Source organism: Rhinopithecus roxellana, chromosome 8 (genome assembly GCF_007565055.1).
Source record: "Rhinopithecus roxellana isolate Shanxi Qingling chromosome 8, ASM756505v1, whole genome shotgun sequence".
Taxonomy (NCBI): domain Eukaryota; kingdom Metazoa; phylum Chordata; class Mammalia; order Primates; family Cercopithecidae; genus Rhinopithecus; species Rhinopithecus roxellana.
The window spans coordinates 20,830,943-20,855,760 of record NC_044556.1 but is presented as its reverse complement, the minus strand read 5'-3'; the positions used below and the strand labels follow the sequence as shown (position 1 = coordinate 20,855,760).

Below are 24,818 nucleotides of genomic sequence, written 5' to 3'. Positions count from 1 at the left end.
TGAAAAATAGAACAGGACCTAACAAACACTGGAAAACTTTACACACAGACATTTTAAAAAGAAAACTAAAGATAGACAAAAATAGCTCCATGTTATATAAAGATATGAATTTCCCAGTGATTTTTTTTTTTTTTTTTTTTTTTTTTTAGACAGAGCCTTGCTCTGTCACCCAGGCCGGAGTGCAGTGGTACGGTCTTGGCTCACTGCAACCTTCACCTCCTGAATTCAAGTGGTTCTCCTGCCTCAGCCTCCTAAGTAGCTGGGATTACAGGCGTACGCTACCACGCCAGGCTGATTTTTGTATTTTTAGTAGAGACAGTGTTTCACCATGTTGACCAGGCTGGTCTCGAACTTCTGGCCTCAAGTGATACACCTGCCTTGGCCTCCCAAAGTTCTGGGATTACAGCTGTAAACCATTGTACCTGGCCCTCAAATTGAGTGAAATTTAATTCCTTGTAAAATTCCAGGGCATTAAAAAAGCTTAAGAATAATTCTAAAAATAGACAAAAGTAGTAAAATAATATTCATGCCTAACTTCAAAAATATTGTGGGCAGTGCTTATCATTGAGTATTTGGCATATATTAGATGCTATACTATCTCATTTAATTTTTCATTTCCCTGTAGGTTTTATTACTCTAATTTCTGGATGAGGAAATGGAGATTCTAAAACATTGAATGTCATATACAAGTGTTAATTGTAGAATGAGAATTTGAACTTAAATCTACCTAACTTCAAAACCTAGTTTCTTAACTACTTTAATATACTAGTATTTGGGGTTTGGGAATAATAGACAAATATAAGAATGGGGGATATTAGCTCTACCAGGTATTAAAACAGATTGCAAAGCTATAATTACCAAAATACTGTTATATTCGGTTAAAAAAAATATATATATATAGTAACACTTGAAACTTAAAAGTAACCCTGAGGCCGGGCACAGGGCTCATGCCTGTAATCCCAGCACTTTGGGAGGCCGAGGCGGGTGAATCACAAGATCGAGACCACCCTGGCTAACATGGTGAAACCCCGTCTGTACTAAAAATGCAAAAAATCAGCTGGGTGTGGTGGCGGGCATCTGTAGTCCCAGCTACTCCGGAGGCTGAGGCAGGAGAATGGCGTGAACCCGGGAGGCGAAGCTTGCACTGAGTCAAGATCATACCACTGCACTCTAGCCTGGGCGACAGAGCGAGACTCTGTCTCAAAAAAAAAAAACATAAACAAACAAACAAACAAAAAAAACTTAAAAAAAAAAAAGCAAAAGCCTGAAACGGTCTGTATTAACTGAAAAAGTCTATTCTATTGATCAATTCCTGATGTAAATATTATACAAATGAGGAAGTGGTGATTTATTTTTAAATGGTGTTAAGCATTTGGTTAGTTGCTTGTGGAAGAAAATCAATTTAGATTTTTATTTACAATGAAATAGATTTCAGAAGCCTTAAAGGGGGTTGGGGAAGGAAATCCAGATGAGTGTTTTCAGTTCTAAATTTTATTTTAGCATGATTTCTGTCATAACTTCTTTCACTCAGTTGTCTGGTGGGAACTTAGTTTTCTGAGTCTTTTGAGATAAAACATTACCTTTTGTTGATGTAGTATGATTGAGAACATCGTGAGAATCCCATTTATTTCTTTGACTCTCTAGAGTTTAGCAGCATTTAATAATCGCTTATTTGTGTGGACCACTATGCTGCACACAGTAGGAGGAGCCAAGCCATGAGAACATTTTCTACTTCTCAAGCTATTATTTTGTCTGAGATTAGTTATTCGCTTTCCTATATATCATAATGTCCATTTCAGATCATCTGAATTGTAGTGAATAGAACAGGAAATCTAATTTGCAAAGTATCTTTGTAATAACTCTAAGATTTGTTTCAATTTGGGATCTACTTAATAAGATACAGTAATTCAATTCATAGAGCCTCTCATTTCCCTGCACTAAGACTTTATATGTTATAATAAACCATATTTAAGCGTTTACTGGCAAAATAATAGGTTGAATTGATGGAAGAATTTTCTGAGACAAACATTTTTCAGCAGAAATTTATAGGAAGGTGGGGCTGGAAAAAGGCTTGATTAAGTTCTGGAACAAATTGGTACAAAAATGTAAGTGATTACCTTGAGGCTGGGCGCAGTGGCTCATGCCTGTAAACCCAGCATTTTGGGAGGCTGAGGCAGGCAGATCACGAGGTCAGGAGATCGAGATCTTCCTGGCTAACACGGTGAAACCCTGTCTGTACTAAAAATACAAAAAATTAGCTGAGCGTGGTGGCACGGCCTGTAGTTCCAACTACTCAGGAGACGGAGTCAGGAGAATCACTTGAACCTGGGAGGCAGAGGTTGCAGTGAGCTGAGATCGCACCACTGCATTCCAGCCTGGGCAACAGAGCGAGACTCCGTCTCAAAAAAAAAAAAAAAAAAAAAGAGCGATTACCTTGAAACTGAAATTTGAGTGATGGCAGAATGAAGGGGCAACATCTGAGGAATTGGAAAATGAAAAAGATAACTTCTAAAGGGGATTAATAAGCAATTATATTGGTGGATATGCAAAAATAACTTTTTAAAAATGTAGAGTGACTTGGATTTAATACTTGATGACAGTAATTAGACAACTTTTTGGGAACCAGGCATTGAATAATTAGGTAAAGTGTTTCTTTAAAAAATCTGGTTTTACTTTTTGAACTATGAGAAAGTGCTAGTAATTGGAGCTGTTTTCTCAGAAAAAATTAATAAATTCTTTGTATTTTCAGAATTTTGCAACTCGTCATCTATACTATATTATAAATGGAGACTATTGAAGCCTAAATGGGCATTTTTTTTTTTTTTTTAATTTGAGACAAGGTCTTGCTCTGTTGCCCAGGATGGAGTGCTGTGATGTGATACTGGCTCACTGCAACCTCCACCTCTAGGGCTGAGGCCATCCTCCCCCGAGCCTCCTGAATAGCTAGGACTACAGGCACATGCCCCTATGCCCAGCTAATTTTTATATTTTTTGTAGAGACAGGATTTTACCATGTTGTCCAGGCTGGTCTTGAACTCACGCTCAAGTGATCCACCTGCCTTTGGCCTCCCAAAGTGGATTACAGGTGTGAGCCACTGAGCCAGGCCCTAAATGGAAAATTTGATGTTCAGCCTATGAATGTGCATTTTTTAGATCTTCATTCAACTGACATTTGAATATTAATTATATAGGTAGGCTCTGTTGGAGGTAGGCAAGTTAGAATCTTTTCTGTCTAATGAGGATGTTAAAACACATAAATATTTGATTGTAAGTCATTATGGTAAGTATAGAAATGAAATGGCTTATTTCTATATGTACTGTAGGGTGTATTTTAAATTTAGTCACAGCTGGAGTGATGGATGTGATTATTTCCTTTGCAGTGGTGTATTTATTTCTCTTTCTTTATCTCTTTCCTTTCCTTTTCATTTTTCCTTTCCTTTCCTTCTCCCCTCCCTTTCCCTCCCTTCCCCTCCCCTCCCTTCTCCTCCCTTTTTTGGACACAGGGTTTCACTGTATCACCCAGGCCGGAGTACAGTGGTCCAATCTCGGCTCACTACAACCTCCGCCACCCCCACCTCAGCCCCTACCTCCCAGTCTCCCACCTCAGCCTCCCAGGTAGCTGGGACGACAGACTCGCACCACCATTCTTGGCTAAATTGTGTGTGTGTGTGTGTGTGTATGTTCGTGTGTGTGTGTATGTTCGTGTGTGCGTGTGTTCATGTGTGTGTGTGTTTCATAGAGACAAGGTTTCAACCTGTTGCCCAGGCTCATCACCACCATTCCTGGCTAAAGAGTGTGTGTGTGTGTGTGTGTGTGTGTGTGTGTGTGTGTGTGTGTGTAGTTTTCATAGAGACGAGCTTTCACCATGTTGCTCAGGCTGATCTGAAACTCCTGAACTCAAGCCATCTGCCCGCCTTGGCCTCCCAAAGAGCTGGGATTACAGGCGTGAACCATGGTGCCCTGCCTTCTGTGTATTTCTTACTCTGAGTCTTTGACATTTGATAATGTAATCATCCCTTAGACTCCTTTCTCATTTATAAAAGGTGGTACATTTTCAGGACTGTGATTTAGGAATCTTCTTTTTCCTCTCAAAAATGCTTGCAAATAAAACTTTTTTTTCTTCTTGGCAGAGGTTACGCACAGAAAATAGACTTTTAAAACAGCGCATCGAGACATTAGAAAAAGTAAGTGACTACTTATGCAAGCTTCTGTTGAATGCCTAGTGTTTTTTCTGTATATTTATTAAAAATCCTCAAAACTTCTGGCACATGTCTCCTATGTTGTAGGTATTGAATGCTTAGCTTGCTTACCTTACTATTTAGCCAGATAATTTGTTACTAATAAAAATTGATCGGTTGTAGTGGTTCTTAAACTTTAATATTCAAGTTTTAACTGAGATTAAGAGTAACATATTGATACTATTTGTTTTCTTTACACATAATTTCTAAAAAGTATGTTCTTTTAGAATTTAGTTGGGAGTCCATTCTAATATAGCACTTTAAAGATGAGTTTCAAATGTTGCCCTGGACTTTCTAGCATATTGAACGTGGCGGTGATTCCTTTAAGGCCTAGGATTGCTTTTAGTTGAAGTGGCTGACTGATTCCTTACATAAAAATTCACTCTCATGTTGATTTTCAACACAAAGGAATTGTGCATAAACTTTTAGTTCTTATAATCATTTTGGTATCTACTTGTTACATTTTCTGTTTTACATAGAATAACTGGGCAAATATGGAAATTTTGCGTTATTTTTCGTACTGTGCTTCTGATGAAAAATCTTTTCTAGTCATTTCAGATGCTATAAGAATGAATTGAGTAGTAAAAGTATGGTTTAAGAATTTTGTTTTATTAAAAGAAAGACATCTGAATTCACACTCTTTTGGTGCTTTTTTCTTATTTTATTTTTTTGAGACAGAGTCTCGCTCTGTTGCCCAGGCTGGAGTGCAGTGGCTCAATCATGGCTCACTGCAGCCTCCGCCTCCCAGGTTCAAGCGATTCTCCTGCCTTGGCCTCCCAAGTAGCTGGGATTACAGGCGTGCACCACCATGCCTAGCTAATTTTTGTGTTTTTAGTAGAAACGGGGTTTCACCACATTGGCCAGGAATGGTCTTGATCTCCTGACCTTGTGATCTGCCTGCCTCGGCCTCCCAAAGTCCTAGGATTACAAGCATGAGCCACCGTGCCTGACCGCTTTTTTCTTTCTTTAACTAGAGATGAGAGTAAGTAGATTTAAACATACCCCTCATCATACTGCCAAGGATCTTAAAATCTTCCCTGAAAATCTACAGATAAATATTCAAGAAATAAATACATGGGAAATATGAATATTTTGTAGTATTTGTCATTTGTTTGAAAAGTTTTGATGATTTCGTATTAAATAGAAGTGCATAATAAGTACAGGATATTTATTACCTGTCTGCCTTTGTTGTATAATAATTGCAGATACATCATATTAAGTCAAAAATAGTTTCCCTGTTTTGCTGTCATCATGTTAGGGTTGCTATAAGAATAATTCTACTTTTGGTGACTCCACAGGAAGATTGAGCTTGCTTTTAAGTTGTTTTAATTATATACTGTTTTTTCCCACTAAATATCTAACTTACAATCAAATATGCGTGTCTTCTTGTTTTTTTTTTTTTTTTTAAATCTTTGGAGTAAGACGTTTAAACTGGAAAAGACTTACAGTATTTCATTGAACCTTCGGAATGATAACAATGCTGTAAGAAAATGTTAAGTTTGGATTTTGCTTCTGGAAAATTACGTTCCTTTTTTTATTGGCTTAGATGGCCCAGGTGTGTCACTTAGCACTTAGAATTCTATAAATACTATGTATCAATTGAATTCTGTAATAAAAAGGTATACTTTCTCAGTTATTGCTAAAGTTTAAGTTTAGCTCATTAATTTTATTTGTCATATTTTCCTTGCTTTGTTTCTTTGAAAGTTGCTGTTGCACAAATTGCTGTCACACTTTTTAAGTGGAATTGCTTACTCAAATTCCTTCTCCCTTTCATATAAGTGGGTTGACAATATGGATTAAGTCTAAAAGATGTAAATACATCAAAAAGAAGAAGAAATATTTGGCTGAGTGCAGTGGCTCACGTCTATGATCCCCACACTTTGGGAGGCTGAGGCAGGAGGATTGCGTAAGGCCAGGAGTTCAAGACTGGCCTGGGTAACATGGCTAGACTGTATCTCTACAAAAAATTTTAAAACTAGCTGGGCATGGTGGCACACACCTGTAGTCCTAGCTGCTCAGGAGGCTGAAGCAGAAGGATAAACTCCTTGAGCCAAGGAGTTCGTGGTTACAATGAGCTATGTGATCATGCCATTGCATTCTAGCCTGGGTGACAGAGCGAGACCCTGTCTCTATTAAAAAAAAAAAACAAACAAACAAGAAACTGTGCTTGTTCCAGGTAATGAAAAACCACTTGGAATTTGTGTTTGGTATCTTCAGGAAACACATGATTTTCAACCACCTATCCTTGTTTTTATATATTTTTCTTAAGGTTTAAAAATGAAAACACATTCAGTAAAAAATGGTTTTAAAATTTAAATGTCCATTTTAATTAGCAATGAAAAGTAGATGGAATTTGCATATATTTGTTTCTTTTTTCCTAATTTTATCACTTTTATTTCCTTCTCTTATATTCTATCTGAATTTTCCTTTTGTAGGAAAGTGCTTCCTTGGCAGATAGATTGATACAGGTATAGTTTTTGTTTTGTTTTAGTTCTTTTAAACATCTTCTCTAACTTCTAAGGAAAGTCCTAAACCTCAAAATTCATATTTTAATGCATGCAATTTTACATGCGTTTTTCTAGAAATAATTTTTTGGGTGGTATATGTGGGTATAAATTTAATTTTTTATAACAGTGTTATCTTGGTTTATTTTTGCACGTTTTAAAGCTAACCTTATTTTTTTAAGTGTTTGTTTCAAAATGGCGATAAGTGGATTCTGTGAAATTAACTACTATTCATTGAAAATTTTAGTCCTGCATGTACAACTCAGTAATATTGCATGAATTAAATTGTTATTGACTGAAAGAAGAATTGTTCTTGTCAGGTGAAATTTTCGTTTAGTTTCCCAAACTTTGCTGGAGCAATAACAAGCTGCTAGCTAATGATTACCTAGGCTTTTCTATTCGCTGAGGTGACTTTTTTTTTTTTTTAACATGTCAAAGTAAATAACTAAACCTCACAAAGGTAGTCTTTCTTGAATCTATCCTAAATTGCTTTACACACAAAAAAATTATGTCCTAAGGGACAAGTGACAAGAGCCCAGGAGGCTGAGGAAAACTACCTCATAAAACGGGAGTTGGCCACCATCAAACAGCAGAGTGATGAGGCCAGTGCTAAGCTGGAGCAAGCTGAAAATACCATCAGGAAGCTCCAGCACCAACAACAATGGGTAAGGAGTCTGGTAGTGCTTTTCTCACCTTTCTCATCCCCCTTCCTTTCAATCATTTTTTTTTTATAGCACAGATTCTGTGCTGTTGTTTTAAATAACTCTGTTTTCAACTTTAATTGAACTTTTAAATTATACAATTTTGTGTTCTGTGATATTTAGGGGTCTTATTGTGGCCTAAGGACTCCTGTTCTAATTTTTTTACTGTCTACATAGTTTTGTTAGAAATAGGTAATATTTTCTTTCCTTACACTGTGTTTTAAGTAATGGTAAATAAGCAGTGTATGTCAGAATTGCTTTTAAGTTTTTAGAAATCTGTTTTCATAATAGCTGTCATTTTGCTAACAGTAAATTTTAAATTCCAACTTCAGCTAGTTTTTGTTCATTGTGCAGATGAAATATTACCCAACACGCAGAATATATGCAATTATCTCATTTAAAGCTTCGGCAATGTGGCAATTTGTGTCTTACGAAATACTATTGCTTAGACTTTCTACATCAAGACATTGAATTATGGGTTAAGGTGTATGCCTTTATTTCAGAGGGAGAGAAGTTGCAAAGATGAAAAAGATTAACCCTTTAAAAATTATCTTAATTAACCTAGATTGTGTTTCTAATTATCTTAATCAACCTAGGGTATGTACTAAACAGCTACTAATTGTACATCTAGCCTCAGGTATCTTTTGCAGCTTAGACCTTTTCCTTTGGCAAATTCAGACTAGGGCGATCTTAATCAGGAATATGAGGGTAGAAGAAAAGCCAACTGTTTATCTTTGAAAACATATTATTTCTTGTTTCAGTTTTCCATCCTCAGGTAGGCGCTACATTGTAATAAGTAAGCAGAAAAAGTTGTGTTAATCCTAGAACTCTATGCAGATTTGGAAGGCAAATAGAGTGACTGCAGAGTAGGACATTCTTTTTATTCAGTAAAATTAAGACACAGCATCATCATCTCGGTACAGAAAAATCAGAAAACCAAAAGCAAAAGAAAAATTGGCAATTGAGGGAGCCATAAACATCTTTTTTTTTTTCTTTTTCTGTTATTGTAGATTGCTAAGAAAAGTGAATAGGAGAGTGATAAAATAATACTAAAAAGAAGGGAACTCATATTTTGCTCCACTTTTGTATGAAATGTCAATAATATCAAAGCATTCAAAAGAAAAAACAGTTGTGGAGTTACGTTAGGAATTTACCTGAAATGAGTTACTTCAATGTGATTTTTTAAAGAAAACTAAGTATTGTTTGCATTTAGCATAAGCTACAGTCATAATACATTAGAATCATGAATTAAACTTTTTACATTGTTTTTCAAATATTGAGACCAATCGATAGATGTATATCAAAGGGATAGAATGCTGGTTTATAGTAAAAAATTTAACTTGGTGAGTAAAAATGGCGAGAATAAAGTGAATGAGCATATTACTGGTAGAAAGTGAACATCTGTTGCTCAGTGTTTTGATTATAGCCTTCCCTAATATAACTTTATGAATTCTTCAGAGTTTCAGAATAAGGGTTTTTAATCTGTGTTCCAGCAGGAGGTATTGAATTACCAGTATAAGCATCCACCACCACCACTCCCTACTGCCAAATAGTGGCAATTTATATGATATAAAGAGCTTTGGATTTTATTTATGGAACTAGATTCTAGTTCTGTTTTACTAACTGTGTGATCTTGTATACTCAAAGACAGTTTTTTGTATGTGTGCGTGTATGTGTGTGTGTGTGTGTGTTTTCCCCTAAATGATTAAATAGGGCTAGACCTTCTCAGGTCTCTCTTTCATTTTTAAAATTAACTTTATTAAAGTATAATTTACATGTAATAAAATTCATCAAATGTAAGTATGAAGCTTGATGTGTTGGAAATGTGTGTAGTTGTGAAACACTACCACAATCAAAACAAATAATATGTCTATCATTCCCTTTATGGTTCACCACCCTCCAACCCCAGCAACTTGTCTGCTTTCTTTCACTATGGTTTTACCTCTTCTAGAATTTCAAATAAGTGGAGTTGTAAGGTATGTGACTTTTATGTCTGGCTTCTTTTACTTAGCATATCTATTCACTTTTTTGATGATTTTTGAAAGTTTTATTTTTAATTGACACATCAAATCAGAGTAATTAGCTAACACATTGATTGCCTCAAACATTTATTTCTTTGTGGTGAGAATATTCAAAATCCACTCTTCTAGCTATTTTCAAATATACATTATTGTTAACTATAGTCACTCTACTGTGCAATGTAACACCAGCATTTATTCTTCCTATCTAACTGTAACTTCGTACCTGTCGACCATTCTCTTCCCATCACCATATTCCCAATCCCCTCCCTAGTCTCTAGTAACCACTATTCTATTCTGTTTCTATGAGATCAGCTTTTTTAGATTCCACATATGAGTGAGATCATGTGGTATTTGTCTTTCTGTGTCTGGCTCATTTCACTTAACATAATATCTTCCAGGTTCATCCATGTTGTCACAAATGACAATTTCATTTTTTTAAAATGGCTGAATAGTGTTATTTTTATACATTTAGGGGATCCAAGTGCATTTTGTTACATGGATATGTTTCCTAATAGTGGAGTCTGGGGCTTTTAGTGTAACCATCAGCTGACTAGTGTACATTGTATCCACGAGTTAATTTCTCATTCCTCACCCCTTCTCACCCTGTTACCTTTCTGAGTCTCCAGTGTCTATTATTCTGTGCTCTATGTCCATGTGTATGCATTATTTATTTCTCATTTATAAGTGACAGTATGCAATATTTGACTTTCTGAGTTATTTTACTTAAGATAATATCCTCTAGTTTTATCCATGTTGCTGCAAAAGACATAATTTCATTCTTTTTAATGGCTGAGTAATATTTCATGGTGTATATGCACACCATTTTTTTGCATTCAGTCATCCATCAGTGGATACTTAGGTTGATTCCATATCTTTGCTATTGTGAATGAATCTATGAGAAATGTATGAGTACAGGTATCTTGGATATGATTTTTCCTTTGGGTAGATACCCAGTAGTAGGATTGCTGGATTGAATGGCAGTTCTGTTTTTAGTTCTTTGAGAAATTTCCATACCATTTGTCATACAGGTTGTACTAATTTCCATTCCCACCAGTAGTGTATATGTGTCCTCTTTTTTCCACATCCTCACCAATATCTGTTATTTTCTGACTTTTTAATAGCCATTCTGACTGGTGTGAGATGGTATCACATTGTGGTTTGAATTTTAATTTATCTGATGATTAGTGATGTTGAGCATTTTTTTTCATATGTTTGTTAGCCATTTGTATGTCTTCTTTTGAAAAACATCTGTTCATGGCCTTTGCTCACTTTTTAATGGAGTGTTTTTTTTTTTTTTTTCCTTTTTTTTTTTCCTGTTGAGTTGTTTGAGTTCCTTGTAGATTCTGGATATTTGTCCTTTGTCTTATGTATAGTTTGCAAATATTTTCTCCCATTCTGTAAGTTGTCTTTTCACTCTGTTGATTATTCCTTTTGCTGTGCAGAAGCTTTGTAGTTTAATTAAGTCCCATTTGTCTATTTTTGTTTTTGTTGCATTTGCTTTTGAGGTCTTAGTCATGAATTCTTTGCCTAGGCCAATCAGCAGATAGGTTCTTCCCAGGTTTTCTTCTAGGCTTTTAAAAATTTCGGGTCTTAAATTTAAGTCTTTAATCCATATTTTCTTCCTTCTCTTTAATCCATCTTGAGTTAATTTTGTAAATGATGAGAGATATGAATCCAATTTCATTCTTCTTGATATGGCTGTCTAATTTTCCCAGCAACATTTATTGAATAGGGTGTCCTTTTCTCAGTGTATGTTTCTATCAACTTTGTTGAAGATCTGGAGGCTGTAGGTATGTGCATTTATTTCTGGTTTTCTGTTCTGTTTCATTGATCTGTGTGTCTGTTTTTAAACCAGTACCATGCTGTTTTGGTTATGATAGCCTTGTAGTATAATTTGAAGTTAAGTAATGCAATACCTCCAGTATTGTTCTTTCTACCTAGGATTGCGTTGGCTGTTTTGGGTCTTTTTTGGTCTCATATGAATTTTAGGATTTTTTTTTTCTAACTCTGTGAAAACAGACATTGGTATTTTTATAGGAAATATGTTGACTCTGTGTAGACTGCTTTGGGCAGTATGGTCATTTTAATGACATTGATGCTTCCAATCCATGAGCGTGGAATGTTTTTTTCCATTTGTTTGTGTCATCCGCAATGTATTTCATCAGTGTTTTGAAGTTTTCCTTGCAAAGATCTTTCACCTCCTTGGTTAACTGTATTCCCAGGTATTTAAATTTTTTTGTAGCTGTTGTCAATGGAATTTACTTCTAGATTTGTATCTCAGCTTGATTGTTATTGGTGTACAGAAATGTTACTGATTTTGTACATTGATTTTCTGAAACTTTAATGAATTCTTTTATCAAATCTAAGAGCCTTTTGGAGGGATCTCTAGGGTTTTCTAGGTATAAGATTGTAACATCAGCAAACAGATAATTTGAGTTCCTCTTTTCCAGTTTGAATATCTTTATTTCTTTCTCTTTCCTGGTTGCTCTGGCTAAGACTGTTAGTACTATTTTGAATAAGAGTGGTGAAAGTAAGCATCCTTTGTCTTGTTCTAGATCTTAGAGGAGTGCTTTCAACTTTTCCCCAATCATTATGATGTTGACTGTGGGTTTGTTTTATATGGTTTTTATTATTTTCAGGTATATTCCTTCAATGCCTATGATATGGCTTGGATCTCCCTTCCAGATTTCATGTTGAGATGTAATCCTCATTGTTGGAGGTGGTTCCTAGTGGGATGTGTTTGGATCATGGGGGCAAAGACCTCATGGCTTGGTGCTGTCCTCATATGAGTGAGTCCTTATGAAATCAGGTTGTTTAAGACTGTGTGGCAACCCCCACCCCTACTCTCTCTTGCTCTCACTCTCACTGTGTGATGTGCCTGCTCCTGCTTCATCTTCCTCCATGTGTAAAAGCCTTCCCAGAAGTAAATGCCAGTGCCGTGCTTCTTGTACAGCTTGCAAAACCATGAGCCAATTAAACCTCTTTTCTTTATAAATTACCCAGCCTCAGGTATTTCTTTATAACAATGCAAGGAGAACCTAGATTTTTTAGGTTTTTTTTGTTTGTTTGTTTGCTTGTTTGAAATAGGATCTCACTCTGTCATGTAGGCTGAAGTACAGTGGCACAGTCGTGGCTCACTGTAGCCTCAACCTCCCAGGTTCAAGTGATCCTCCTGCTTTAGCCTCCTGCGTAGCTGGGACTACAAGCACGGACCACCATGCCTCACTAATTTTTGAATTTTTTGTAGAGATGGGTTTTCACCATGTTACCCAGGCTGGCCTTGAACTCCTGGGCTCAAGTGATCCACCTGCCTTGGCCTCTCAAAGTGCTGGGATTACAGGCATGAGCTGATGTACCTGGCCTATGTTTGGTTTTTGTTTGGTTGGTTTTTTTTGTTTTTAATCATGAAGAGATGCTGAATTTTATCAAGTGCTTTTTCTGCATCTGTTGAGATGATCATATGGTTTTTGTTTTTAGTTCTGTTTATGTGGTGAATCACAGTTATTGATTTATTTGTGTTGAACAATCTTTGTATTCCTGCAGTATAACCCACTTGATTGTGGTATATTATCTTTATGATGTGCTGCTGGATTTGGTTTGCTAGGATCTTGTTGAGGATTTTTACATCTCTGTTCATCAGAGATATTGGTCTGTAGTTTTGGTTTTTTTGTGGATCCTTCCCTGATATCAAGGTGATGCTGGCTTCATAGAATGAGTTAAGGAGGAGTCCCTCCTTGATGTTTTTTGGAAGAGTTTCAGGAGAATTGATACTAGTTCTTCATTGTATGTATGGTAGAATTTGACTGTGAATTCATCTGATCCTGGGCTTCTTGTTCTTGTTGGGAGATTTGTTTTCACTGATTTAATTGCACTACTCATTATTAGTCTTTTTAGGATTTCTGTCTCTTCGTAGTTCAGCCTTAGAAAGTTTTATGTTTCCAGGGATTTATCCCTTTCTTCTAGGTTTTCTAGTGTGAGTGTAGAGATTTTCATAGTAGTCTCTGTTCTTTTGTATTTCTGTGTTATCAGTTGTAATGTCTCCTTTTTCATTTCCGATCACTTGTTTATTTGAGTCTTCTCTCTTTTCTTGGTTAGTTGAGCAGTATATTGATTTTGTTTATTTTTTTCTAAGAACCCACTTTTCATTTCTTTGATCCTTAGTATTTTTGTTGTTCTTGTTCTCAATTTCCTTTAGTTCTGCTGTGATCTTTGTTATTTGTATTCTTTTGCTTGCTTTGGGTTCTTGTTTTTCTAGTTCTTGAGGTACGATGCCAGGTTGTTAATTTGTGATCTTTCTGGGTTTTTTTATGTAGGCATATAATGCTGCAAACTTCCCACTTGGTGCTGCTTTTGCTGTATCCCAGAGGTTTTTGTATGTTGTGTCTCCATGGTCATTTGTTTCAAACAATTTTTAGATTTCTATTTTAATTTTGTTGCTGACCCAAAGATGATTTGGGAGCAGGTTAACTTTTATGTATTTGTATAGTTTTGAGAGTTCTTCTTGGAATAAATTTCTAGTTACATTCCACTGTGGTCCAATAAGGTACTTGATATGATTTTGATTTTTAAAAATTTATTGAGACTTGTTTCATGGGCTAAAATATGGTCTGTCTTAGAGAACATTTCATGCGCTGATAAGAAGAATGTATATTCCATGGTTGTTGAATAGAATGTTCTATAAATGTCTATTAGAGTCCAATTTATGTCCAATGTTTCTTTGTTGATTTCCTGTCTCAGTGATTTTTAATGCTGTCATTGGAGTGTTGAAGTCCTTCTCTATTATTGTATTGCTGTCTCTTTTCTTAGATAGTTTTTCTTTGGTTTTCTTTTCTTTTTCTTTTTATTTATTTTTGTTTCCAAGGTACTGTCTCAGGATGTCCTGAGAACATGTGCCCCAGTAGTAGTTGTCTTATGAATCTGGGTACCTCCTATACCAGGTACATATATATTTAGGATTGTTATATCTTCCTGTTGACTTTGTCCCGTTACCATTTTAAAATGACCTTGTCTTTTTTCACTGTTGTTGATTTAAAGTCTGTTTTATCTGATATAAATGTAGCTACTCCTGCTTGCTTTTGGTTTCTGTTGGTGTGGAATATCATTTTCCACCCTTTTTCCTTCGGTCTGTGTTAGGTGGGTTTCTTGTAAGCAGCATATTACTGGATCATCCTTTTAATAAGACCTGTAAGTTTTATACTTTTGTCTGTTTTTATGATGTTGAGTATTGATCTTTTGTTTACATGTTTAGAATCCCTTGAGCATTTCTTGTAAGACTGGTCTAATGGTGATGAATTACCTTAGCATTTGCTTGTCTAGGAAAGACTTTTCCTCCTTCATTTATGAAGCTTATTCTAGCAGGATGAAAAATTCATGGTTGACAGGTTTTTTTTTTTTTCTATTAAAAGTCTGAAAATGGGATTGTGATTTTTTTTTTTTTTTCTGGCTTGTAAAGTTTCTGCCAGTATGTCCACTGTTAGTCTGATGGGATTTCCTTTATTGGTAATTAGACACCTTTCTCTTGCTGATTTTAAGATTTTTTTTTTCCTTCATGTTGTCATTAGTCTGATGACTATATGTGTTGGTGAAGTTCTTCTTGCACTGTATTTTCCTAGAGTTCTCTGAGCATCTTCTATTTGGATGTCTAAGTCTCTAGCAAGATTAGGGAGTTTTCCTCAGTTACTTCCTCAGATAGGTTTTCCAAACTTTTTGCCTTTTCTTCTCCCTCAGGAATACCTGTAACTTGTAGGTTTAGACACTTTATATAGCCCCTATACTTCTCAAAGGCTTTGTTCATTTTTGAAAATCATTTTTTATTTATTTTTGTCTGACTGGACTAATTCAATAGACCTGTCTTGAAGCTCTGAGATTCTTTTTTCTCCTGGGTTTAGTCTGTTAAAGTTTTTACCTGTATTTTATAATTTCTTCAATGAATTTTTTGTTTCCAGACTTGATTTTCAGATTTCTTGGTGTTGATTTTCAACTTTCTCTTAGATCTCATTGAGCTTCTTGGAAATCAGTATTTTTAATTCTTTATATATGATATTTCAAATATTTCATTTTGGTTGTGATCCATTGCTAGAGATTTAGTGTGATCTTTTGAGGAGGTCATAACACTGTTTTTATACTTCCAGAATTGTTTGGCTGTTTCCTTCTCATATGGAGAAACTGCCTTTTTCTTCTTATTTTTGAATTTACCTTCATTTGGACAGGAATTTTTTTCCTCCGAAGGATGTAACTGTAGTGTATGTTCTGGGTGCTTCCTTGGCAGAAACTCTGTATGAGTTCTTTGAATATAGATAGCCTTTGTGCGGTGGTTTTCGCAAATGCTAGTTGTAGTAGCAGTGCACTGGGTGCGTGAGCAGTATCACAGCTTCCTGCAGGGCTGGGATGGCGGAAGTCTCAAGAATCTTATCTCATTTCCCAGCACTGTGCACTTGTGTCAGCAGGTTTTCTACTGGATTGTGCATTTCAACCTCCAGGAAAGGTGTCGGTGATCGTGGGTAAGAGCCTGCTGCAACAGAAGCTGATGGGCAGGTGCTTGATCTTTGTTTACTGGGGGAAGTTCTCTGTTGCTTCAGGCAATGTGCTGGGCTGTGGAATGTACAGTGGCCTGAGCTCTCTGCTCACCCCCTAGCAGGGACAAGTCAGGGCAGAGATGGACAGCCAAGCCTTACCTTGGATTCCCCAATGGCAAGCACAGGCAGCAGCCTTGAAGGGGGCGGCAGGGAAGCTCCTGGTAAGTACACTGAGGTCTCTGCAGAGAGGCAGGTAGGCACCCTAGCTCCATAGCCTGGGCAGGCAGGAATGTAATCTCCCTCCCTGTCATGCCCCTGTCCCCATACTCAGAACACTCAAATTGGTCAGACACCACTGTCTTATCTCTAGGCTGCAGTGTACCTGAGAGCCATAAAAGGTGACTGCCCATGGCTTGCTGCCAGAATGTCTTTGTTTTGGAGTCTTCTCCCTCAATCCAGAACACACAGCTTTTTGACTCTTCTTCTCTCCCTTGCAGGAACGCTGCTGCTCTGTATGGAGAGGGGGAGGGGGTCCCACCTTTTGGGCAAACTTAGATATGGTGGACTGATTGCCAGTAAGACCACAGTCACCCCTGTCTGCCCCAGAAAGTCTGTCCTCTGATGCATCCATGCCAGTTTCCTGTGGGATCAGCCATGGCTATGCCTACAGCAGTGGGGGTGGGGAGGAGTCCCCATCTCCATGCCTGGGTCTGAGCACTCAAACCAGGTTGGCCCCCAGGATGAAATCATACTTGAAAAGCTTTGTAGAGCCAAGTACAGTGTCCACATTTTTGCTGGAAACAGCGCAGTCACTCACAGTCCATAGGTGGTGAGCTCTTGGGCACAGGAAAGTATGTGTTCTGGTTTTCTTTATTTTTTTCTTTTTTTTTTTTTTTGAGACGGAGTCTTGCTCTGCCGCCCAGGCTGGAGTGCAGTGGCCGGATCTCAGCTCACTGCAAGCTCCGCCTCCCGGGTTGACGCCATTCTCCTGTCTCAGCCTCCCGAGTAGCTGGGACTACAGGCGCCCGCCTCGTCGCCCGGCTGGTTTTTTGTATTTTTTAGTAGAGACGGGGTTTCACCGTATTAGCCAGGATGGTCTCGATCTCCTGACCTCGTGATCCGCCCGTCTCGGCCTCCCAAAGTGCTGGGATTACAGGCTTGAGCCACCGCGCCCTGCCGTGTTCTGGTTTTCTTTGTCCCAGTGACCGCTCCCTTGGTGTGCAATACTTGTTCTTCTCTTCAGGGCAGCACTTGCCGAGGAACCCTGCAGCTCCCTTGGTCCAGCCATCCCTTTGCTGCTGCCACAATTTGAGCAGATGCCAAGGAATGTCTGTGGGGTTCTGGTGATGTGGAGACACAAAGACTGAGGTTCCCCGGGCAGGACACAGACCCCTGATGGCTGTGCTCCCAGTATAGCACCCTATCGCTGCCTCTCAAGTCTGCGGGCAGAGTGAGCAACCCAGTGCAAATTGGTAATCTGGTGCAGTGCCCTCAAGAAGTCCCCAGATCACTGCCCACACCAGTGTTTGGGTTTGCAGGGGTAGAGGAGCTCTCTGACAGTTCAGATACCAGTGGTTTGTCAGAGGGGAAAGAGGAGCCCAAACACTCCCACCTACCCTTTTGACTAGATACCAAGTCCCTCGGGATTCCTAGCAGATCTCTGCCAGCCTCTTGCTTCCTTCTTTTTTCTGTGCCCCAGCTTCTTCTCATGAGTTCTCTACTAGCCTCCAGCATTCTCTGCTTGTTAGTCTATTCACGTTTTGGTTATTCACTTGTAACTTTGGTTCTTCTTTCTAAAGAGAACTGGCATTGGACACCTCTAGTCATTCATCTTGAACCCTCTCCCCAAGAACAGTATTTGTGTATACACACCACATTTCCCTTATCCATTTGTCTGTTGATGGATATTTAGATTGATTCCATATCTTAGCTCTTGTGAGTCATGTTACAATAAATGTGGGAGTACAGATAACTCTTCAACATACTGATTTTATGTCTTTTGGAGCCAGCAGTGGGATTGCTGGATCTGATTTTTTTCATTGTGATAAAATATACACAACTTAAAATTTACCATTTAAGTGTACAGTTCAGTGGCATTAAGTACATTTATAATATTGTGCAGCTGTCTCCACTGTTCATTTCTACAACCTTCTCATTGTCTGAAACAGAAGCTCTGTATCTAGTAACAATAATCTTTTCCCATCTTCACAGCCCCTGGTAACATCTATTCTACTTTCTGTCTCTATGAATTTGTCTATTCTCGGTAGCTCATATAAGTGGAATCACACAATATTTGTCCTTTTGTGTGTGGCGTATTGCACTAAGCATGATGTTTTCAAAGTCAGTCGTTGTAGCATGTATCAGAATCTCATTCATTTTTATGGCTGATAAAATTCCATAGTGTGTATATACTACATTTGGTTCATCCAATTGTTTGTTGATGGACATTTGGGTTATTTCTGCCTTTTAGCTATTGTGGATAATGTTGCTATGAATATTGTCCTATAAGTATCTGTTTAAGTTCCTGCTCTTAATTCTTTTAAGCATATACCTAGAAGTGGAGTTGCTGAATCATATGTAATTTTATGTTTAATTTTTTGAGGTTGCGTCAGACTTTTCTATAGCAACTGTACCACTTTCCATTCCCACAAGCAGCATACAAGGGTTCCAGTTTCTTAATATCTTTGCCAACTGTTGTTATTTTCTGTGTTTGTTTGTTTTTAAGTAATAGCTATCCTAGTAGGTGTAGGGTAGTATCTCATTGTGGTTCAAATCTTTCTTTAACTTTAAAATTCTTTCATTGCAAAGACTGTATCAGATAGACATTTAAATAGTTATTTTTTGACCCAGATTTTGTTTACAGTTCCTCTCTTTCTCCTCTTCTCCAAATATAAGTAGCGGCCAATTTAGTCATGGGAAAGATAACTTCTTTATTCTGTAATTTATTGTAAATATATCAGGTTCAATTTGTGTAAGCACTTTGTATTTTCCTTAGTCCTATATGTGGTAATCTTATAATGGAATGAACTTATTTGTATTTTTATTTGAAAACTAATGTGCAAAGTATTGTCTTAAGTGCAGAGGATACAATAATAGTAAACAAGAAAATGAAAACTGCTATTACATGAAGTGTTCTAGTTGGGGAGACACATTAAACAAATGCAATTTCAGGTGGTAATAAGGTGATGATAAATAAAAATGAAGCAGAGGAGAGGTGGTTTGTACAGGTGCTACTGTAGGTAAGCTAGTTTTGGAGAGCTTCCCTGAGGAGCTAACATTTGACCAGAGTCTCAGTGATGTGAAGATGGAAACTATTTGAAGATCTGGGAAGAAACATTCCAGATAGAACATACACCTAGTAGAAAGGCCTTTATCAAGGAATAAATTTGTGGTTTTCGCGGAACAGTAAAATGTGTATTTATAAACCCTAGGGAAACCACCTAAAATTAAAAATATATATATATATATATAAAATTAGGTAGCAAATAACAGAGATAAAATTGAGTAATTTAAGAAATTATTTGATCAGACAGGAAAAAGAAAAAAGGAACAACAAGTAAGTGGATCTGATAGAAAACTCGGAAGATTATAGATTTTATTCCAACCATATCAATAATTATATTAAATGTAAGTATTTTAAATATACCAATTATAAGATTGGATAAAAAGTCAAAACATATCTACAAGAAACTTGCTTTAAATACAAAGATCTTGGTAGGTTAAAAGTATAAGAATGCACTAGCAATGAATAACCAGAGAAGTAAACTAAGAAAAAAAAGTCCATTCACAGTAGCTTCCAAAAGAATAAAATGCATAAGAATAAATTTAACCAAGAAGGTAAAGACTTGTACCCTGAAAACTGAAATAATGTTTGCTCATCTGTCAAAATAAAGAAGACATAAATAATTGAAAATATATCTCATATTTGTATATTGGAAGTCTTAAGATGTCACTACTACCTAAAATCACCTACAGATTCAATCCTATCAAACCTATCAAAATTCCCATGGACTTTTGCAGAAATGCAAAAGCTGATCATAAAATTCACATGGAATTGCAAGTGGCCTTGAATAGCCAAACAATCTTGAAAAAAAAGAACAAAGTTGGAGGACTCACACTTTCTGATTTGAAAACTTAATACAAAGGTAGAGTAGTCAAAGTAGTACTGGCATAAGGATAGACACATGGATTAATGGAATAGACTTGAGAGTCCGGAAATAAACCCATACATCTATGACCAGTTGTTTTTCCACAAGGCTGCTAAGAACATTCAATGAGGAACGAATAGTTTCTTCAACAAATGATGCTGGGAATACTGGATATTCTTCTGCTAAAGAATGAAATTAGACTCCAAACACATAACTGTGTACAAAAATTAACTAAAAATATTCTGTAGATTTTACAGTTTTGTTCTGTTTTAGGCAGGGTCTTTCTCTGTCGCCAGGCTGGAGTGTAAGGGCACAATCAACTCACTGCAGCCTTAACCTCCAGGGCTCAAATGATCCTCTCACCTCAGCCTCCTGAGTAGCTGGGACTACAGGCACATGCCACCATGTCCAGCTAAATTTTCATATTTTTTTAATAGAGATGGGGTTTTGCTATGTTGCCCAGGCTGGCCTCAAGCTGAACTCAAGCGATCTGCCTGCCTCAGCCTCTTAAAGTGCTGAGATTACAAGTGTAAGTCACTGTGCCCAGCCAACTTTATGATTTAAAAATAACATTTTTATGTTTTTAAAGCCATAAAACCCTGAGAAGAATACGTAGAGATAAATCTTTATGACCTTAGATATTGGTTCTTAGGCACCAAAGACATGAGCAACAAAAGAGAAGATCAATTGGACTTCATCTAAATGAAAACTTTTTGTGCATCAAAAGAGATTATTAAGAAAGTGAAAAGGCAACCTATAGAATGGTAGAAAATATTTGCAAGTTTTGTAGCTGATAAGGATCTGCCATCCAAAATATATCATGAACTCTTACAACTCACCAACACAAGGACAACCCAGTTATAAAATAGGCAAAAGACTTGAGTGGACTTTTCTCCAAAGAAGATATGCAGATGGCCAAAAAACTAATGAAAAGCTGCTGAACATCATTTTTCATGAGGGAAATGCAGAGCAAAACCATGATGAGGTGCCTCTTCACATCCTTTATAATGGATGGCTATAATTTTTTAAAAAACATGTTGGCAATGAGGTGGAAAGGTTGAAACCCTCATACATTTTTTTGGCAGGAATATAAAATGAAATATAAAGCTGCTGTGGAAAACTGTTTGGCAGTTCCTCAGAAAAGTTAAGCATAGATTCAATTCATAGGTATGTGCCCCAAATAAGAGAATGCTTGTACTCAAACAAGTATGTGTATACATGTTTGTAGCAGCAGCATTCACAGAAAAGTGGACACATCCCAAAAGTCCCTCAATGAGTGAACGGATAAACAAATTGTCGTATACACACAATGGAATATTATTCAGCCATAAAAAGGAATGAAGTACTAATATATGGTATAAAGTAGATGAACTTCCAAAACCTTAAGCTAAGTGAAAAAAGCCAGACCCAAAAGATCACATATTATATGATTCCATTTATAGGAAATATCTAGAATAGATAAATCTAAAGAGAACAGAACACAGATTAGTGGTTTCCAGAAGGTGGTGGGGGCAGGGGAGGGGAAGGATAAAAAACTGCTTAATAGGTAAGGGGTTTTACTTCAGAATGATTGGAACTAGATATGGATGGTCATACAACATTCTTAATGTACCAGAAGACACTGAATTGTTCACTTCATTTTTAAAATTATTTTATTTTATTTTTAACAGCTCTTTACCAAGACCAGTTTTATTTGAAATACACTTGGAATAGATGACTATTAATCTAAGCATTTTCCTATCACTTTTAAAATTTTATACTATGAACTTTGTATTACATAGTACAGTACTTAGTTTCAGGAAAAGACATGTAAAATTTTCCATTTTAACCACCTTAAAGTGTACAATTCAGTGACATTTATTATAGTATATTTACAATGTTGTGCAACTATCACCACTAATTTATCAGAATTAAAAAAATTTTTCAGCCAGATTTAGCAGTGAGGGGCTATATACCAACTTTAATGACACTAATGTTAATAAGTTCTGATAACCCACTACCATCGGACCAGCCGTAATTCATCCAATTTTCATCATCCTAAAAGGAATCCCCATGCGCATTAAGTGGTTACTCCCTCTTCACCCATCTCCCTAGTTCCCGATAACTACTAATTGGCTTTGTCACTATGGATTTGCCTATTTTGGGTATTTCATATAAATGGAATCATGTGGCTGGCTTCTTCCACTTAGCATGTTTTTAGGGTTCACTCACATTTATTCAGTATGTATCAGTGCCTCATTCCTTTTCATGGCTGAATATTCCATTATATGGATGTATTTTACTTATCCATTCATCAGCTGATAGACATTTGGTTGTTTCTACCTTTTGGCTTTTGTAAGTAGTGCTTCTATGAATACTTGTATACAGGTTTTTGTTTGAATACCTATTTCTAATTCTTTTGGGTGATATAGACTAGATGATGAATCAACTAAAAACATGGTAGCAGCTCTACCTCTTTAGCTTTTGTGGGCCTCATTTCACTTTATAGAAGGTAGCGTATGTATAACTTAGTGATTCTCAAACAGTATGCACAAAAATCACCTGGGAAGCCTTTTTAAAGACGCAGATTGCTGAGTCTCATGTCAAAAGAGTCCAATTCAGTAGGTCTGGAACCTAGGGATTTTTATTTTTTAAACGAACACTGATTCTGATGGAGGCGGTCTTCCCACACTGGAGGAACTTTGGTAACTGACTGCCCTTTCTCAATGGAAATCAAACAGGCAAAGGGCACTAAAAAAAGTAAAATGTCACTTTCCTAATTATCAACTTTCAAAAAACCCTGAAACTTGGATGATAGATATTATGGTACAATATATTTGCTAGGGGAAAAACTGTCTATAGTAGCACCACCTTCTTCCTTTGAATGGGAAAAGTTTGACCAAGAAGCAACATAAAGTATTAACAGCAAAATACTCTTGAACCAGCTATCATCCCCAAGACTCCCACTATAAACATGTTAGCAACAGTGAAAAACGCTGCCTTACAGCAACTTTTGGCTGTAAAAATCGAGCCAATTCAGTCTACTCTTTGATATTTGGTTTTTAATAGTCTTGTTCAAGTAAGAAACTAGCTGCTAGGTGGACTGAACCTGTTCTGAAAAGACATGGAAGATTCATTATAAGCACACAGTTGCTTAATGTGAGACTTACTGAAAAATAAAAATCACATTACCTCCCAGCTTAAGGCTTCATTTCCTAAAAAGCTGACGTGATTTATTTTTAGAACCAACCGCCTGGAAGGTGATTCTGATTTGAAGTATTCTAACTGATGTTAGACCTTAAAAACACAAGACCGTCTTGAGTATTAACTATCTTTAATTAATCGTATTTTATAGAAGCTCAAAACACCCAAATATTTGTCCTTTATGTGAATAAACAAAAGCCCTGTGAATTACAATATGCAGAACACTATATAAAAGAATTCCCATAAAAATTACATTGGGATATTTTCATCAGTGGAGCAACGCTGTAGCTTCCTCTGAATTGGACAGCATCTGTCTGAATGCACATTGTTCTTTGTGATAATCCAAACTTAGTGTAAGTACAAATCACAGAAGAAATTGAAGTTTTCATCTTTAATGAAATGACTTTGGAAATAACGTACATTTCCATGACACCAATACTACAGTTTTCGGAGTCACAGTAAGATACACAGAATTACATCTGTAATTAATAAGAATGCCAACATGTCAAGCAGTAATTTGTTACATGGCAAACAAAATCAAGAAAGCAACCATCAAACAAAAGAGACCCATAGCTTCAGACAAGGCAAATCCCAGGAGAGCATATGAGAACAGCTGCTGCTTCAGTGAAGGGTTTCTGGCACAACCAATGATAAGGCTGCCAAAGACTGTTCCAATACCAGCACCAGAACCAGCCGCTCCTACTGTTGCAGCACCTGCACCACTAAATTCGGCAGCAGTATCAGTGTCTCTGCTATTTACACTGGTCTGAAACTCCCTTTGGATTAGCTGAGACACACCATTCTGGGCCCCATTAAATACCGTAGAGCCCTCTCCAGTCCTAGCCGCTGGTCGAGATAACACTGATGCAGAAATTGGTCTGTATGCAACTCTGGATCCAGCTCAGATCAGAGCGGGGGTGCAGGCGAGCTTGGTGCAGGCGAACATGTTACACTCTTTGGGACCACGCGGCTGGAGATATTGGGTGACAGGCGACGTGGGCTCCTCTCCTGCTTCCTCTCGTCCATGAGGTGGTGGAGGCACCGGTGGTGGCAGAGGTCGAAGTAATGGGACTCTATTTTTTTATTATTATTATTTTTTGAGACAGAGTCTTACTCTGTCACCCAGGATGGAGTGCAGTTGTACGATCTCTGCTCACTGCAAGTTCCACCTCTTGGGTTCGTGCCATTCTCCTGCCTCAGCCTCCCGAGTAGCTGGGACTACAGGTGACCACCACCACACCTGGCTAATTTTTTTTTTTTTTTTTTTGTATTTTTTTGTATTTTTAGTAGAGATGGAGTTTCACCATGTTAGCCAGGATGGTCTAGATCTCCTGACCTCATAATCCGCCCACCTCAGCCTCCCAAAGTGCTGGGATTACAGGCGTGAACCACCACGCCCGGTCACTTTAAAATGGTTATTTGAGGCCAGGCGTGGTGGCTCATGCCTGTAATCCCAGCACTCTGGAAGGCTGAGATGGGCGGATCACTCGAGGCCAGGAGTTTGAGAC

At 37.3% G+C, this 24,818-nt stretch overlaps 1 protein-coding gene and 1 pseudogene across 4 annotated transcripts in view; one reads left to right on the top strand and one right to left on the bottom strand.

Moving 5' to 3' along the window:
• The window catches only part of EVI5 (ecotropic viral integration site 5), a 282,059-nt gene that overhangs the window by 120,630 nt on the left and 136,611 nt on the right, over window positions 1-24,818 (top strand). Inside the window, exons 11-13 of one of the 3 annotated variants that reach the window (XM_030935803.1) lie at window positions 4,131-4,184; window positions 6,674-6,706; window positions 7,261-7,407. In XM_030935803.1, coding sequence (XP_030791663.1) covers window positions 4,131-4,184; window positions 6,674-6,706; window positions 7,261-7,407 — 234 coding nt within the window. The remainder of the gene's footprint in view (window positions 1-4,130; window positions 4,185-6,673; window positions 6,707-7,260; window positions 7,408-24,818) is intronic. The other 2 variants (XM_030935804.1, XM_030935805.1) reach the window with 2 other exon arrangements.
• Window positions 23,690-24,256, bottom strand: LOC104679505 (annotated as a pseudogene). The gene has a single exon (XR_750330.2). The product of XR_750330.2 is annotated as an ATP synthase F(0) complex subunit C3, mitochondrial pseudogene (transcript).